General features: G+C 37.2%; 1 protein-coding gene across 1 annotated transcript in view; it reads right to left on the bottom strand.

The window, feature by feature from the left end:
- Positions 1-17558, bottom strand: part of SMYD3 (SET and MYND domain containing 3) — a 407161-nt gene that overhangs the window by 101491 nt on the left and 288112 nt on the right. Inside the window, exon 6 of the mRNA XM_009276285.1 lies at positions 571-638. Coding sequence (XP_009274560.1) covers positions 571-638 — 68 coding nt within the window. The remainder of the gene's footprint in view (positions 1-570; positions 639-17558) is intronic.

The raw sequence follows: 17558 nt of genomic DNA, 5'->3' as shown, positions 1-17558 counted from the left end.
ATTAATAATTACAGGTAACTAATTCTATGATGGCAAAACCTTTCCTGGTATGTACTTCTTACCCAATAAAAATAAGAAATAATAATAAGAAATTCAAACATTAACATCCATCTCTCAAGGGGCTTATCTTTTCACCTTATTGGTTTCTTAATTATGGTAATTTATTAATAAATATGTTCAATCTTTTTCTTTTAATTGCCAGTTCAGAAGGCTCTCAGCTGCAAAATATCTGCATTCTAAAGCAACACTGAACAGGTTTCCTTTGAGTAGTCCCAGTCACACATTTTTGATGTCTGCATTTATTCTTACTTAGAAAAGGCTACTACCTCCATAAAAATGAAATATAAAGATGTATCTTTTTTAAACTGTTTTAACTCTGTAATCAGGAGTATTAAGAATGTTTTCAACTTGATCATATTTTTTATTCTTCTTTAATTTATTTGCATTTCCCAGTTTCTCATTTAGACATGTTACCTGCTGCTTTGATGGCCCTTACAGCTACCTAGGAAAAAAGGAAAAAAAAACCCCTAACATAGGTTTTGCCTGTGAATGAAACAGTGTCCACAGTACCTGGGATACAGGCCAACACCAACATCCTGCATCTCTCCATTACTGATGGTGAAACAGTTACAGGTCACCTGTAAAAACAAGGGAAAAAATCCAGGATTACCAGAATCATTTGGAAAACCCATACTCAAGTGAAAAAAACTTTCAAAATAAAATGAAGGGGCAATTGGTAATTGGACGGGAAACATTCAAGCCCAACACTGGTGCTCTTTCATTTTAGAGCAATCACATCTGGGACACACTCTCCTGTAAAACTGCAGTCAATTAAAAGCAGAAATATTAGTATCCTGCAAAAATGTGGGGTTAAACACATGCAGAGGCCCTACTTTCCTGTCCAGAGGGGGGGAAAAAAAAAGCCACCCTACACAGAGTCTGAGAAGCTCAGCCCAGAGACAACATAGCAGATGACAGTGTCCGCTGATTAAAAGAGTGGCTGTTTCCGTGGGACTCTGCTGCTGATCCCAGGCTGTCACAGCACCTTTTAATGAGTACCAGTGGAGCCCAAAGAATATATATGGGACAGTTTTGAAGTAAATAGCAGTCTTGACTGTGGCAACCTGATATGGGCATAAATAAATACAAAGACTCTGCAATAGCGTATCTTTCACGTTATGGGTATTTTGGTTTCCATGTAAAAGATCCCACAAAAAAAGCATGTTCAAATTGCCATTCAAGAGAAACATAACCTTTCATTTAATCTCAAATATTCAGCTTGATAGCGTGTTCTTCCCTCATACAATCATACAAAGCTAAAGTGGTTTTAGAAAAGAGTGGAGAAGAATGGAATTTGCTTGCAAGTAGATATAGCCCTACCCCAAACTATCAGACTGAAGTTTCTTGGTGTTCAACACCAAGATAGATCAGCACTTTGTAAATAATTAGCAAGTATCATTTTCATGGGCTTAAACAAGAACCAGAACCCAATTCCTAATGTATTTTTAAATTATCTGCTTTTTTTTGGAACAGCTGGGGTTTTTGGGGGGGGTTGGGTTTTTTTTTTTGTTTTGTTTTTTAATTTATTTTTTAGATAATCTGTTGGTCAGTTATCAATGACATACTAATAAAATATTTTATGTAGAAAAACACTGCATGATACTGCATATAACATTAGATTATTAATATCATTAATTCTCGTTAGAACAGAAAATGAGTTAGAGTAGGATTTGGCAGACGTGAAAATAAGATTTGAAAGTTGCAGTTTTATCCATAGAGTAATTGCCCAGAACAGTAAATGCACACCTCTATTTTAAAGAGGTACACTGAACAATTTAATAGTATATCTCATCATATAAATTGACAAATTATTATTTATGAGAGCATTAACCATAAGGTGAAAATGAAATCCTCTTTCAAAATTTCTCATAAATTCTGACAGCAATGTTAATTTAAATAAATGTACGTGCAGTAGGGCATGTGTTTTTTAAATGGTTAGACAATACTTTGATTAGTCTATTATTTATGTAACCCATTCAAATGTTCCTGATCAATTACCAAAAGCATACATCTTAATTTTCTTTCCTGCTGGCATTGGATATAAAGTGTCAGACAACTTCTGAGCAAAGATTAGTCCATTTAAAGTGGCAATTATCCTGGTTCTAAAAATATTGACTTGATTCTGGTATTTATTGAAAAAATAATGCCTTCCAGGTAAAAGAGAAAGAAAGCCAGCTTTTGTGGACCTTAGCGCTCTCTAACGGATTATGAAGTAGCAGAGGTCAACATCTCTTAGAACTAAATGAATCCCTCTTCCTTGCAAATCTCCTATTATTACCCTAAAACTGTTTATATTAACAATATTGAATTTTGATCACTGTAGAGTTATAGAGACTGTTTCATCATTTTCTATTAAAGGTATGTATTCTATTACGTGAAAAGTTTTACACACAGAAGTAGCAATAGTTTTACTTTTTCCTTTTCATAAACGTGAATTAGCTTTTTATACCAGGATATATGTGAAGAAAAATGTGAGATGAATGGATGCTCTCAGATTCAGACCTCAAGAGCTTCTTTCAAGAGTAGTTCACCATGAGGCACTTTTTAACCTCTCTGGTTTAGATATTTTCACAGTATGCAGTTGCATCTCAATATCCCAGCGAGGTAGTGAAACACTACCTAATTTCTAATTATTTGCAGTTTCAAATATGAGACTGGGAATCCGAAGTATACAGGGTCAGATCTAAAAATGTATTTAAGTACGTAAACACAGGCAGAAGCCTAACTGGTCCCATGAATTTTGAGCTACGTGATTTTGAGCACAATCCTATGCCAGAGGCATAAGAAGTTTCAGGTGCTCTGAGGTTTGATTAACCTCCTGGGAGACAATCTTTCCTCCCTTTTAAACTTGGGTATGAAAAAAACAGTGATGCACATATAAAGTGTACTACAGATAGTAACCTTTGTTACAGCTGCTTTCTGTCCTCAGCAAGTGGAGAGAGAGGAATTGAGATGGTGGTGATGGGAGGAAGATCTCATCATTTATGGTGTGAGAAATTCTGATATAATGACAATCCTTCACGGACAGTTAGCAGCTGGTAACAGGTATCAAATATGAAATCTCCATAGTCTGTCAACTGAGGATGGGGTTGTTTTTTTGTTTTCTTTTAGATTTGTTACAAAGTCTCTAAGAATCTACTGAATCTACTCTAAATTTCTATTTACGTAAACTTTTAAGAGGTTTTAAATCTCAAAGTTAAAGATCAGTCCTACCAAGGCGAGTTCTGTCATTTCAATCCAAAAGTCCACCACAAGAGTTGATGTTGTAGACCACACCTCCCAAGAAACAAAAGGAAGAAGGCATTTCTTTCACAGAACACCTGAAGAAATATCCATTTTCCTCGCTTCCCAGGATTCACAGACGTAGCTCAAATAACAGCTAAATCTAGAGTATCTAACACTGCTGCAGGAGAGCACAGGTAAGCTGCTTGTTCCTGAGGCAATCGTTTACGGACCAAAACCTACTGGGACTGGAAGTTAACTAACTCCATTTCTAGGGAAAAAAACCCAAGGCAAAACAAGAAACATCTTTCTCATGCATCACAGTATTTCTTTCAGGTCTCACAGTCACCTTGCATTGTCTTTTTTCTGCCTTAACTGACCCACCTTATTCCTTATACTACAATCAGGTTCTGTGTGATCCCAGATTTTAAAATAAGAAAGAATAAACAATTCTCGGCAATCTGGTGCTTCAAGAAATGGGTTCTTCCTTACAAAGGCACAGTCCTTGTCAACTTAACTCCTGCAGAATCATTTATCTCAGTGCATTTAATTTGTGCTGTTGTTCAGCTTGCCCCTTCTGATTCCTCTAAGAATTCCTCTCTATCCAGCTACACAGCACTAAAACTGCATATCCACATACGGAGACAGAACAGAGTACTCACAGTTTGTTATACCCAGAAATAAGGAAAAATGCCCACATAGTTCAGAACTTCAAAGTTGTAAAGTCGAATTCCTTGCCATTTCTAACATTTCTGAAATAACACATCTCCCAGCATGAGAACTGAGGGAAGATTCTTAGGGGAGAGTCACAGACTTTTCAAACCTCTGCAATGCAAAACTTTCTTTGGAGTATCCTAGAGCTCATCATAGCCCGATTGGCCATGCAGTTCACTAACAATTTAAAGAATTAATTCTCAGTGTTTGAGTTGGCTCCATGGCAATAAATCCCACAAGATTATTTAAAAGGAACTGCTATTTCAAACAACAAACAATATTATATAAACTGATTGAATTAAATAAAAGGATTTGTTCTTTTGAGAGACTGCACATGTTTTAGAGAGGTACCTATACTCAGCAAGGTACCCCAAGTAGAAGACAATCTTTCCCAGACTGGTAAACACACAGAGGGTAAACCAACTTTACTGACTGACCATTATTCTCAGGCATACTTTATCAGCAAACAAAAATTACCACAATCTGTTAAATTTTATTTCCTCTCTGAGTGACATATGAAAACTCTGTAAACCCTGTAAGGAGGTCTCTGTTCTCAAGACATCTGGAGCTACTGTCTGAGCAATCTCTGTCTGTGCCAGACCCACAGTCTAGTGGACAGCCATGAAGATTTATTTCGGTGTTTGCATTTGACAGGGTATGAAGGCTTCAGTTTGGCAACATACTGAGTTGAATTTGCTTTCAGTTCAGACCTCATTCATATTGCTTTATACTATGTATTTGCATTTGGGCTAAATAAAGCAGACTCAGACTTGATATCAGGACATTCCAGATTTGGAATTTCAGACACTAAGACAATGAAAAATGCCAATAAGGGAGTAAGGGAAAGAAAACAAATCATTATGGGCAACACTTGCTGCACAGATCAAATTACAAACACTAGGACTAATAGTCAATCATTTTGTTTCCACATGTTCCTGTATGTTCCTGCAACACAGTGAGGCAGCTCTTATAACACGCATAAGAAACCCTCACAAGAAGGACTACCAAAGGGTATATTGCACTGATAGGGTCAATATAATTTTCAGCTTTGATTTACAATGACTCCAGACATCTCTGTAAATGGTGTGTCACAGCTGGTGTATTCTAACCCACCACCAGGAAGAAAGCCATAACTAACACTTCTTTTCCCTAATTTATGAACCCAATGTAATGTAAATTAAAGATATTAAGAAAACCTTCATGGATTATTAAGTTTCTCATTCACGCCAAAGCTGGCTGGGTATTCCTGGTCATTGGCAAATATTTAACGAAAGATGCTGTAACCAGTTGTCATGTTAACAGGCTTCTCAAGAGACTCAAACATTACTCAGGAGGAAGGGGTGGGCAGTAAATGGTCTGCAAGGGGCACACTAATTCAAATGACCAAGACATATCCCAGAGACCTTCTAGCACCACTACATCCCACTATAGGTCTGCACTGATAGCTCTTTCCCACTCGAGGATGAACAGATACCAGGCACAGATGGTTGATAGATCTCAAATCTGCTAATGACTTCATTTGGCACGTGGAGTGCTAGAGCAAGAGTGCTAAACACAGCGACAGTGCTAAACTGTAAACGCACGGTATGCCACAGCAATGACAGACCTGTCAAGTCCCTGTTAGGAGTGTATTTCACTCAGCTGCTCACGGCCACAGCCCATGACACCCAGGCTTCCCACACAGGCAGAGCCTCTCGCTCTGAAACCTCAGTTCTGTCCACTGGATGGGGTATTGGAGAGGAAGACAGAATGCTGTGCTGAAAGGAGCCCTGTTACAAGGCACATTCACAAACTAGACCTTTGCGGCTTATATATATATATATGTACATGCTTGCATGTTTTACTAAATCAGGAACTTTGAATCCAATTCTATGTTGCATCGTACTCGGGACCTACCTACTGGCTTCCACAGAAGCCACAGAACTAAAACTAGATGAAAGAGACATCAGAAAGATCAAATTAAACTGAGGAAAAAAAAATTCTTTGGTGTTTTGTTCCAGACAGAAATCAAAACATATTAGAACGGCTTTGGGAAAGCTTTATGTTATTTAGATTTTCAGACTAAGGAAAGGGGACAAGTAGTTAACTGTTTGCGATACTTGCTCAGAAGCCAAATTTTGCTGCAATACCACGAAATTTGGAGAAGTTACATTTCTTTCACACTATGACTGAATTTGCAAATATTTCATTTTACTTCAAGAACAATTCATCCTATTAATCTCTTGTGCCAAAACATCAATGTTTTGGCTGAATTAGAGACTACCATTACTTCAGAGCTAGTTACAGCAAAGATGTGTATTTCCAACTGTTTTCTTAGTTCTTCATCTTATGTCTTTGGAGATCTTTCTTCACATCAACTATCAGTATTTCAGGCATTTTTTGCTATCCTAGCATATAAAAGTTTCTGACGAGCGTGGAGAACACAGGTATCCCTTGCAGAGGGCTGTCACCACCTAGAAGGCAGTAGACCAGAAATTTGGCCTGACATTAACAGATGATTTAATGCAAGTGTGCTTCAGGCATCCCTTTTTAGTACTCAGCTAAGTGGTGCAATTTTGATTGGAATGGAATGAAAATAGGTCATGGCAAATTACCTCCTCTCTTCTTAACCCCACACATACTTCTCCAATCTTTCAAATAAAAATATTTAGCTATGCAGCTAAATTTATTTGATTACTAAGAATTTCAAAGCATCATTACTAGGACAAATGTTATGTTTGCTATGGGCACTTTTTTTTTAAGTGTGTGCAAGATGTAGTTACAAACCTGAGACTTGAAAAGGTAAAGCCTGAAACATGCAAAAATATTGCACTCTCTGGGTAAAATGAAATATCTTGAAGTTTTGTAGAACTCCCATTAAAAGTTTTGTGCAACCTGTCCTAACCTTTTCACTCCTCTGACAACAGTCAGCAAGTCTCATGTTCCCTTTGGTGAAATTCTAGCTTTTACCCAGCTCTGCAAATACTATTATTATTCCTGCTTTTTGGAACAGAACTGAAGTGCACCTATTTCTGGAGCAGAACTGGAGAGAGGGAGCTGCAAAGCCACTAATGGGTCATATTACAGCATGCTTGCAGCATTTGGCATTATTAATTGGAGTGGAGTAGAGGCATGACATCCTTCTCTTCATCCTCATTTTCCTACTGGTAACGCCACTCCTGTGAAATGGGGCAGAGTTATTAACTTGATTTCACCAGCCACTGCATGCCCACCTATTGAAAATAAACTGCTTGTTTATTGAATGAGATCAAACTTCATGGGCATCCAGGAGTGGTTAACTGACTTTGTATTCGTCTTGCCTATTTTGTTACAGATAGCTGTTTATCTGCTTTGTAATGGTATATTCAAAAAATAAATGTTGGGCTTAATATGAAAAATTAGGTTGAGATTCAGCTATGGTTTCTGGTATGAAAATTACATAGGCAAAAGCAAAACATTGATGAATTAATCTTGTATAACTTCAGCTAATAATACAGGTGGAATAAATTACTATCTGTCATCTCCTTCCATTACCCAGATGATTTCCTCGTACCAGACTCATAACTGCTAGGCAGCCTAAGTTAGGTGAGATGAAACCTAGCCTAAATGTTTCAGGGTTTCCGACTTTATTCTCACAGATGCAATATAATTGTTATTCCTTCTGGAGGTGCTTGTTGAGCTAGACTTTCAAGTATATTTACCTCTTGAAGTTCGTCAACCATAAGTCTTTGGATTTGGTCTATTGGGCTTAGTGGATTTTGCCTCTCTTTCCTCTTCTCTTTTTCATTTAAAATTGTTTCCACCAGGAAATTTCTGAAAGCACAAAAGTTGAGAATGTTTGAAGAGGAGGAAATTTTAAAAAGAGTAGAAAAAAAAAGAAACGTCTCTTCCAAAATGTGATGGCATAAAATGAGTATTTTTAAATCTTAAAAACTTAAACAAACATAAATAAAAGGTTTGATTTTGAAAATTCTTCTGAAAAGGGCAACAAAAGCATTATTCTTGATTAATTTAGAAACATGGGAAGCATTTTTTTTGAGAAAAAACACATATTTTTTCTAATAATTTTTGCATAAGTACGTCTCTTCCAAAATGTGATGGCATAAAATGAGTATTTTTAAATCTTAAAAACTTAAACAAACATAAATAAAAGGTTTGATTTTGAAAATTCTTCTGAAAAGGGCAACAAAAGCATTATTCTTGATTAATTTAGAAACATGGGAAGCATTTTTTTTGAGAAAAAACACATATTTTTTCTAATAATTTTTGCATAAGTAGCATGTGTTTTTTGGACCAGCTCTAGTCTCACTTTGCTACTTGAGTTACAACCTAAAACAGAGATGACTGGGGAATTTTAGAACGGAACCTAAGACCTTTTTTTTCTTAGTATGGTGAAAAAAATACACAGAAACCACTCATGCCAGCATACGACACTGTAAACCTGTATGTGTCCATGATCACTGCAAAGCAAGGCTAACTACAGCCTACTTTGTTTTATATTAACCAGACAAAATCTCAGGCTCTTGTAATGTTTGCACATCGAGGCCAAAGAATACTTAACCAGACAAAATCTCAGGCTCTTGTAATGTTTGCACATCGAGGCCCAAAAGAATACTGATATCACTGCCAGTTCCTTCCATTTTTCTTATGCCCTTTCCCTATAGATAAACTACTATTACTTTTCTTTTGACATACAGTTTTATAAAAAGGAATAAGCATTGTTCTTTTTATCAAACCATTAAAGCAAAAACATAATTAAAAAAAGGATTTAAGTTATTTAGACATAATTTATTTTTCAACTTATTCCTATCATTCAAACTGGGTGACATTACTACTTCTAAAACTCAGTAGGCCAGACAAACACTTTTGTAAATCCATCACCGTCAGTAGTCTAAACCCCTTTCTCCCCATTAAAGGCCCTTGGAAATCAGTAAGTAAGGCAATAGGAAACATGCACTATGTTCTTCCAGATAGTTGGCAGATCAAACATCTGCTGAGAGCAGGTCATTTAAATTACATGCAAAAGTATAATTTGAAAATTATATGAGCTGTTCACAAAATGCCAATGTAGAATTTCATAAATAAAATACCATCCTTTTAAAGTTTTTTAGCACTTGATTAGCATATGCCTGCAAAATGCTTTTGAACTCACCCTTACTCCTTCCTTCCACAGACAGCATATGAACAGTGGTGTCAGATACGATGACTGATGCTACTGTACCATAGGAGGTGTTCTGCACGAGACAGGCTAGAGCTGCCCGTGGCCAGGGAAAAAGAGTGGAGTACCAGCTGATATTTATCAAATATATTAAGTCCAGGTGCCAATTAGAAGTTTAACAGGACAAAGTAAAACTGTGAAACAAAAAGCCCACTATGTATTTAATCCTGAAACACTGAAATACCCAGCTGATTGCCTTAATAAGAGGTCTTTGAGGGAAAAAAGGTAACTGCCTATTAAAGGCACTGAAGAGATGGTTAAATCCAGACCACAGTTCTAGACCCCTTTCTGACTGAAAAGGAAAACTGATTGCGCTGTGAGTGTGTGCACTGGCACAGAAGGGTGAATATGACCATATCAGAAAATAGCAGGATACGATAAGGCAGAAAATATAAGTCAAACTCCATTTCCTTCTCAGGACAAAATAGAACAGTATTACATTTAAAGTAAAGATGTGATGCATAGAACAAATTAAAGCTAAAGCAGTAATTTTAAGGCCTGTATAACTCAAGTTCTCAGTATTCAAGGAGTTCTTGGATTTCCATAGGATGTGTGCATTCTTAAGTGTCTCTGAAAAATCAACACCCCAAGGGTTTCCAGCCAGTATTTTTTTTTCTCTACATCTCTATTTTTTGGGCTATTTCAAACATTGGTCTGATCAGGAAACAGTTGAAATAATTTAATTTTTGGAATTCCGTAACATTGGACATGTTTAGTCTCAACACAGTACATACGCTTCTAGTTACTGCGAGGCATAGCTTTCATGCTGATGCCACTTGTTTTCTCATTCCCATAATGCTAGTCCAACATTCTTGAACAATCCTATTTGATGATAAACCACAGCCAGTCAATGACTTCTAACAATACCAAAGACAATTTGCTAGCATTGTGTGCTGTATTTGACCATATTGGGAAGTGACAGGGAGTTAAGTCAGGGAAAAAAAAATAATCCTGCTCTACTCCCTTGCACCCAGAGGGTGCATTTGGCACCCAGGATCTAAACCAGAGCATCACAGAGCTGCATTTCCCATTGGAAGGCCAGAGTGGGGGATTTTGCTTGAAGAGGCTCTGGATGCTACAACATGCTCCGTTCAGAAGAGCCTGGATAGTTGGTACCGAGTAAGAGGAAACTCCCTTTCACATTTTGTTTGGATTCCTTTGTGACTTTTGAAAGTACTAGTAGAAAATACCTGTTTTGTTTTCCCAAGAGAAGGAACCATGGACATATTTTGGGCGGTTACATGGGAACAAGCCTTACAGCACCCACAATACCTGTACCCCAGAAACTAGTAGAGAGAAGGTGGCACCATCCCATCCATCAGGATTCCTTACCAGAAGTGCCATTACTTCAACAGAACAGATAATAACTTCCAGTATATTGTTCTACCTACAAGTGAATAGAATAGATTTTCCTTTGAAATAGCATTTTTCTTTATTGTACCAGATTAGTAGTAGCCATTACACAGGTTTTCTGTATCGCTACTATATGCTATTACTAGTTAGGAAAAAACCCACAATACTTGAAGGCAGCATTAAGCTACACTTTCATTTGAGTAAGAGCCAGAGAGTAAAGAAAATACAATGATTCACTCCAAAATAAGATCATAAATTAAGCTCAAACAGAGAACTCCTAGTCAATGTGACATCAAACAATGAGTTGACAAAAGAACTGTAAAATAGGTACATATAGAGTAGCTTTTAATAGCACAGTTAGAATCATAGCTTGCAGAAAAAGTCAGGAAAAAGCCAAACTCCTATGTATGCTTCCTACTTAATGAACTCTGTTATGGTATACAGGCTGTGAATTGGTGAGAAAATGGTCAAATAATTGCATTACTTGATCTTTCACTCGTAAAGAAAAAAAGAAGTATTTCATTTTGAAAAATCTCTACCAGGTATCTTGGAAATACAGAAATAAAGGAAGGTTAGACAAACACTATGCTGAGCTCACAGTTCAAATGCTTGTGGGTAGCTAACTGAAGTTCACAGACCTGTATGTAATTGCTGTCTACAGGAAATACTTGTGTTAGCGAAAGAATTTTCTCCTCACTCCTTCACCTTTGCCCTTCCACAAACTCACCAGCAAAGAAACCTCCTAAGAGCATTTCTGTGATGAACAGGACTTTCCCCACCTCTACAAGATGAACTAAATCTAACAGCCAGGGACAGAATCTGTTGACTTCTCAGAAATGTGATTTTAGCAAGTATTAATTGATAAAGGATATACTTTTATACAAATAAGCTTGAAACAAAATGATCCTCTCCCTGTTCATTTGTCCTTGTTTACACTCCACGTGTTTTTTTGAAGCTTGTAACACAAATAAGAACACAAAATTTGCACTTATATTAATGTAAATTGGCAGTGACTTCAGTGGCATCAGATGAGTTGTTACACAAAACAACAATTAGGTAGCAAGAAAGTTCACAAGTTGAACTAGAATTAACATTTCTATGGGCATTGAAATTGGGTGATCTAACTCCATGTGGTTAAAATTCTCTACATTTCAGACAAAACAAATCCTTGCCATTAAACATCTGCAAACTTTGGGTTGCTTAATTCTTAACCTAAGCTCTTCACCACAAATGTCTCAAGTTCACATTAAATACCAAAATAAAAAGACAGAAGTTTTAAAAAAACCAGACAGTAGATGTCATATCATTAAATAGTCTGACCAGTCAAACTTGAAAGCTGAGCAAACGTTTTAAAAAGTAACATGCAATTTTGTTTCACTTTTTTTCCCTAGCTTGAGATAGCTTGAAAGGCACTGAAACTTTGCATTTATCAAAAATGTCTGTGTTTTCCCAGGATTCAAATGATATACTGCCATTTACAAAGTGACTGCCATAACCATGTATTCTTTCATCTGAAAGTGACACTTTTGCCTACCAACAAGTATCAAAATTTTGTTATAGGAAAAGTTGTACCATCTTCCCTCATATATGCAAGACCAAGAAAATAAATACCAGTAGTGTACCCTGGAAAGCTGATGCATACCAATATGCTTTAATTTCATTTTCTTTACCTTACAGTTTTTAAGGCAATTCAATTGTTTTCATCACCCAGATTCATGATTTCAGAAACTTTAAGAACAGACACGATCTCTACATTTCAAAGACCCAACATTCACTACAGTCTGAGAAAATTACAATGGTGTTGCATTATATATTTCAAGCAAGGAAGATGGCTGAGATGGCTGTGCTCGCTTTACAAAACTAACTACAGATTTACAAAACACCCCTTTGATTCACAACACTCTCCTAGTGCCTCATGCTATATTTTTCTGATATGCAGATTCACTCTCAGCAAATCTTTATCTACAGTTTTCATACTCCTTTCTTTGAGCTTTTTTTTTGTTTTATGCAAACCAGATCTTTACATATACCCAAGACAAGCAAACCAGCTAGTTAAACAGTGATTTCAGCAAGCAACAAGGAGCAGCTGGCATTTCTACTACACCTGACAAAACCCAGGGTGACAGGAAAGAACATACTAATTTTTGGTCACAACAATACTAGTGGATCCTAGCAAATTCCTCACCTCCACCTCCAATGAAAACTCTAAATTTATACCTCAAAGCGCTCTTAAAAACACCACAGAACTAAAGAAAGTGCAAAATTGGATCAGAAATATGAACCACAAAGCACAAGGTTATTCAAATCTACTGTCGCATTTCTCCTCACATTTTGCATTTTGACACTGACTCGCCTCCTTATGTTCATAGTGTTTTTACCCAAGCATAATGCCAAAAACCTACATGCCAAAATACATTCTTCCCTGATGAATTAAGACCTTTAAAATTCAATATTCTGGCTATGATTATTTAAGAGCACATTTTCCTTTCATCTAGGACTTGTCTCTCATCTGATTTGACTGCCTATGAAAATTTTACCTTTAAATTGTTATATTTTCCTGAATAGAATGAGGTAAAACCATAAAGTGATTCCTAAAACCAAGACATTTCACCCTAAGGATCCGTTCATGATACAATAAGAATTTAAAACAAAAATTACAAAATCACACTAGGTAAGGTTTCATTGTTAGCTCTTGTTATGAGAGCCATATGAGAACAAACAAAGTAAACTCATACCTTTTTTCACCAACAAATGTGGAAATAATTCTCTTTTTTACATGTTATGACAGAAAAGAGTAATTTGTTCCATTACTTCCTCTTTAAGTTACAATTAAAATGTATTTTTAAAATATTTTACATGCTGTGCTACTCTTGGCCATTCATCTCAAATATACATCAGCTGTGTGAAATTATAAAATTGTAACCTTTAGGTCATCTAACAAGAATTTCAAATATCAAGCTTTCAAATACCAAATACTTCCACTTTTTTTTTTAATATTGACCTCATCCTAATGAAAATGCAAAACATTTTGAAAGTTTGAATCATGATCTAGCCTTTGTGGCCAGTCTTTCCAAACTGAGTCCAAGTGTTTTCCCATAAACAGTCAGTAACATCACCTCCTCAGTGAAGCTGAAACAGATGCCCCTTTTCATTGGCAAGGCTCTTCTTAACCACGAATGAAGCACCTACTTTTCTTAAACTTCATTGTTATTACTTTTTTGACATTTTATACTCACTGTGATAGCACCGCATTGAACAGTCTATTGAGCTATTACCACTTGACGGATCATTTAAATCAATCATTCAGTTTGTGTAAGACATTGAAAACAAATATGTGAAAATTATCCCTTAGGACAAAACTTAGAACTCTAAATCTGTTTCTCCAAACTACATTGCCAACCCACCAGTTACCTGTCCATGATTTTTAACAAAGAAGATAAGAAGCAGGAGAAGGTAAAGTAACAAAAACTATAAAATGACTGAATTAAGTAAAGAGAAATAAAATAGAAGCCAAAACTACAGGAGATAATGTATTCAAAAAACAAGTTCAAACAGATAACTTGCTTCTTAACGAGCATTTATTAACAGTTTGGTTGTGGAAAGAGTATGGAGGAAAGGACCTGGCAAAATACCAGCCAAGGCCAATGGTGCTTAATTTCTACCACCGGTTGCTCAAAGGTGTTACAATACGCAGGCCCCAATAGAATATAGGCAAAGATAGTTTTGCTTTAAAAATTATTACACATCTTAATTCACTCAGCAGTTCTAATCAGCAATCCAGCTCTGACACAGTACTTGCCCATAAGCGCCTGCTGGCGTGCTCTCAAAGATGCCAGTGGCAAACAACAGCCAGCAGCAGTTTTTGCCTCTGCAGGCAAATGCAGGGCTGAATTCAGCCCCGTGAAGTTGAAGCTTCACCTGCCTGTGGATCTCAAGGTCCCTGACTCCCAGCCACATTCACTAATTCACAAAAACTGCCTCGTATTAACTAAGGACGCCTTTATCCACGGGACAACTGAGGCTACATAAATCATATGCCTTGCCTTGCAAAGGGGGCTGCATAAATACAGGGGTCCATCCACTGACACCTTCTCACGCGGTCAGCCCCTACACATGGAGATTGCACTTTCAACTCTCATATTGTAGGAATGACTGAATGAATGAGTACTGATACCGTGACTGAATAATGATTGTTTTCTGCTGCTTTACAAGTAAAAAGTCACCTAACTTTGTACAAACTAGTCAGACATTTGAAGATGGAGAAATAAATCTTCTTGCTTTGCTCTTGTTTGAGAAAGAGGCCCTGCTTATGCAAGCACTTACAGAGAAGATTTGTTTTCAGCTGAGCTTTCTCACTAACCTCAAAAGGGTGGCTCACAGGTTACTGCTGCCATTTCTTACCTGCTTCAGTAAGCCACCCTGCAACCCACGCCCCACGAATGGTTCATCCATTCGCTTGAGTATTGCTATTCCAGTTATAACTAGTTGTGTCTTACTGTGTCTAAAGACCCTGCAACGTGACTACTGTAAAAAAGGTAATTTTAACTTTAAACTTATTTTTTATTGAATATACATGTGATTTTCAGGCAGAATCTGGCCATTGGGAGGATTCCCAAAGCAGAATGAGTCAGCGACAGCCCCAGGACCTGTGCATGAGATGGGAACATGACAGTAACAACTGTGTGGAGCGGCTTTTTTACATGTTGCTTATTGGTAAACATGTCACTGTGTAATACCTGACAATATTTAATGAACCGAATGCAGAAGTCTTTTACCAGAGGAAACATGTTAAAGTGAGAAACCATGGGAAGCACACTCAGTCTTCATAATTAAAGGATGATCTGTTTGCAACACAATACTTCCATGAGACTAGGCAACAACAGCAAAGGGCAGGAAAGCTGACCGGGCTTTAGGAGAGCTGCATTAGTACTGGCATGTGGGGAGATAGAAGCAGCGATGTTTTTGTCAAAACAAAAATAATGACTGAACATCTACGTAAAAGCCGTTATTTAAAAAGCCCTATTTATACAAATCTGACAAATCTGCTCCAAGGCATACACAGAGATGATTGCAAAATAAAGCTCACTGATGTTTACTCAGACTTGTCTCTGCCAGATCTGTGTGTATGACTATGAACAGACTCTCATGCCACTTCATGTGTTTGCATAAAAAAGAGACATGCAATATGGTCTTTGGCAGAAGTTTAGCCATAAAGCCACACATTTTGCAAACCAAGTATCCATAGTAACTAACTGCACAATAATTGAACTTGGGTATTATCAGTTTCAAAATTATTCACAAACAAAAATACTACATATTTGAATTAATAAACATCTGAGCCTGTACATTTCCTTCATTTCCATGAGTAAAAATATTTATCCTAATTAGAGCTGAGCAAATACTTTTCAACAAATCATTTACCCTCCAAAAGCAGTTTCTGTCTTTACTTTTGGAATCCCTGAAAGTAGATTATAAATCCATCAAAATTCATTCAAAATCAGCTCAAATCTTTCTTTCTTGTTGTTGCTATCTTTGAACTCAATGAACCAACCATGAACTAGGTAGTAAAAATTCACACTCAAATACTAAAATTGTGACAGTCACTGAGTCTGCAGACACATTGGCTGACTTAAAAACTGAAAATACTGTAGCTTATTGTGATTGCATTGCAGCATAGATGCTAAATGTAAATCACAATCCCAAAGACAAGCTGGAAGAAGCCCTGCCCTAGAATAGTAACAATTGATGGAACAATGAATCTTGGAAAATATTAATTCTTTATTTTTTAGCCCACACAGAAATTTTCACCCAAACCATCCTGAGAATTATGATTTTGGGGAGAAATTTTTCTTTTCTTCTCCCATTATCATTTTGTTATTAGAATAACAACTACTTAAATGCTTTCTGAAAAGAACTGGGATCAAAAAATAATAATGCTTCAAACTCAGGAAGTAAAATAATGGAGCATTTCATCAGTGGGGAGGAAAAAAAGGTAATGCTTTTGGAGATCCTTTCCTCTTTGCAGCTTCTCACAGAGCTTCTTTCCTGCTTCTCACTTGGGCCATTCAGTTTTGTAACTACACGTTGAAACCAGAGTTCAGCAAGCCTGAAATACTACTATTTGTCTGTATATCTGTAGCTTCATATTTCTATTTGCTCAAGGACATCAAACAATGTATAGACATTAATTAGTTAAGTGTTATAACAGCCCTGTGCAGAATGGAAATGCAGAACTGAATCATAAAGAGGTTGAATGTAACACCAAGGCCAGGGAGCACACCAGCAGCAGTTTGGCACACAAAGGAATTTTTTTCAGATTCTTTGACTGTATCCAAAAGGTTTACAGTTAAAAAGAAAAAAAATCTTAATGTTCTTTGGAAAATAACAGAAGCATAAAATATACAATTGAAATGGGATTCCTGGCTTTACGCTTCCCTGTGGCACACGTTGATGGTGCCGTGCTGCAGTACAGCTGCAGGCACAGCGTTGGTCATGTTATGCCAGTTAAGGGGCCATGTATTATTTCATGTCTTCCGTCTTGGCTGCGTGATGTTGTGAAATCGGCTGGTAGTTCCAATGCTCTTCTCTGGTGCAATTTCATTCTGCATTTGCCTTTCTCCATTTATGCAGATTACTGCGTACCTGTTAACTGCCATTACAGAGCGAACTCATCATACAGAAAACAAAAAAGTGAGCAACACAAAGAGGAGGGAAAGAAATCTCCTCAGCAGCCAAAACCTATAAAGCACCAGAGCACTTTTAAAAGCTCAACCATGAATTAGGAAGGAAAACCCCTGAAGAACTGGGGACAAGAGCAACCAAACTAGCACAGAGTGGCCACACAGCCCACCTCGTCCACTTGCTGTAGGGCATTTGCCGTCCTGACGCTGCAGCCTGCCTTGGCAGGTGTGATTTTGCTTCTTGGCACCTGCAGCGCTGATGGTGAAGGGGTGCCTGCTGCGGGGAACGGCTTGCCTGGGCCCCACTGGGTGAGGGGGGGAAGCACCGGCAG

The sequence above is a fragment of the Aptenodytes forsteri genome, unplaced genomic scaffold (genome assembly GCF_000699145.1).
Source record: "Aptenodytes forsteri isolate BGI_AS27 unplaced genomic scaffold, ASM69914v1 Scaffold10, whole genome shotgun sequence".
Lineage (NCBI taxonomy): Eukaryota > Metazoa > Chordata > Aves > Sphenisciformes > Spheniscidae > Aptenodytes > Aptenodytes forsteri.
This window is presented reverse-complemented; position numbering and strand designations above follow the sequence as displayed.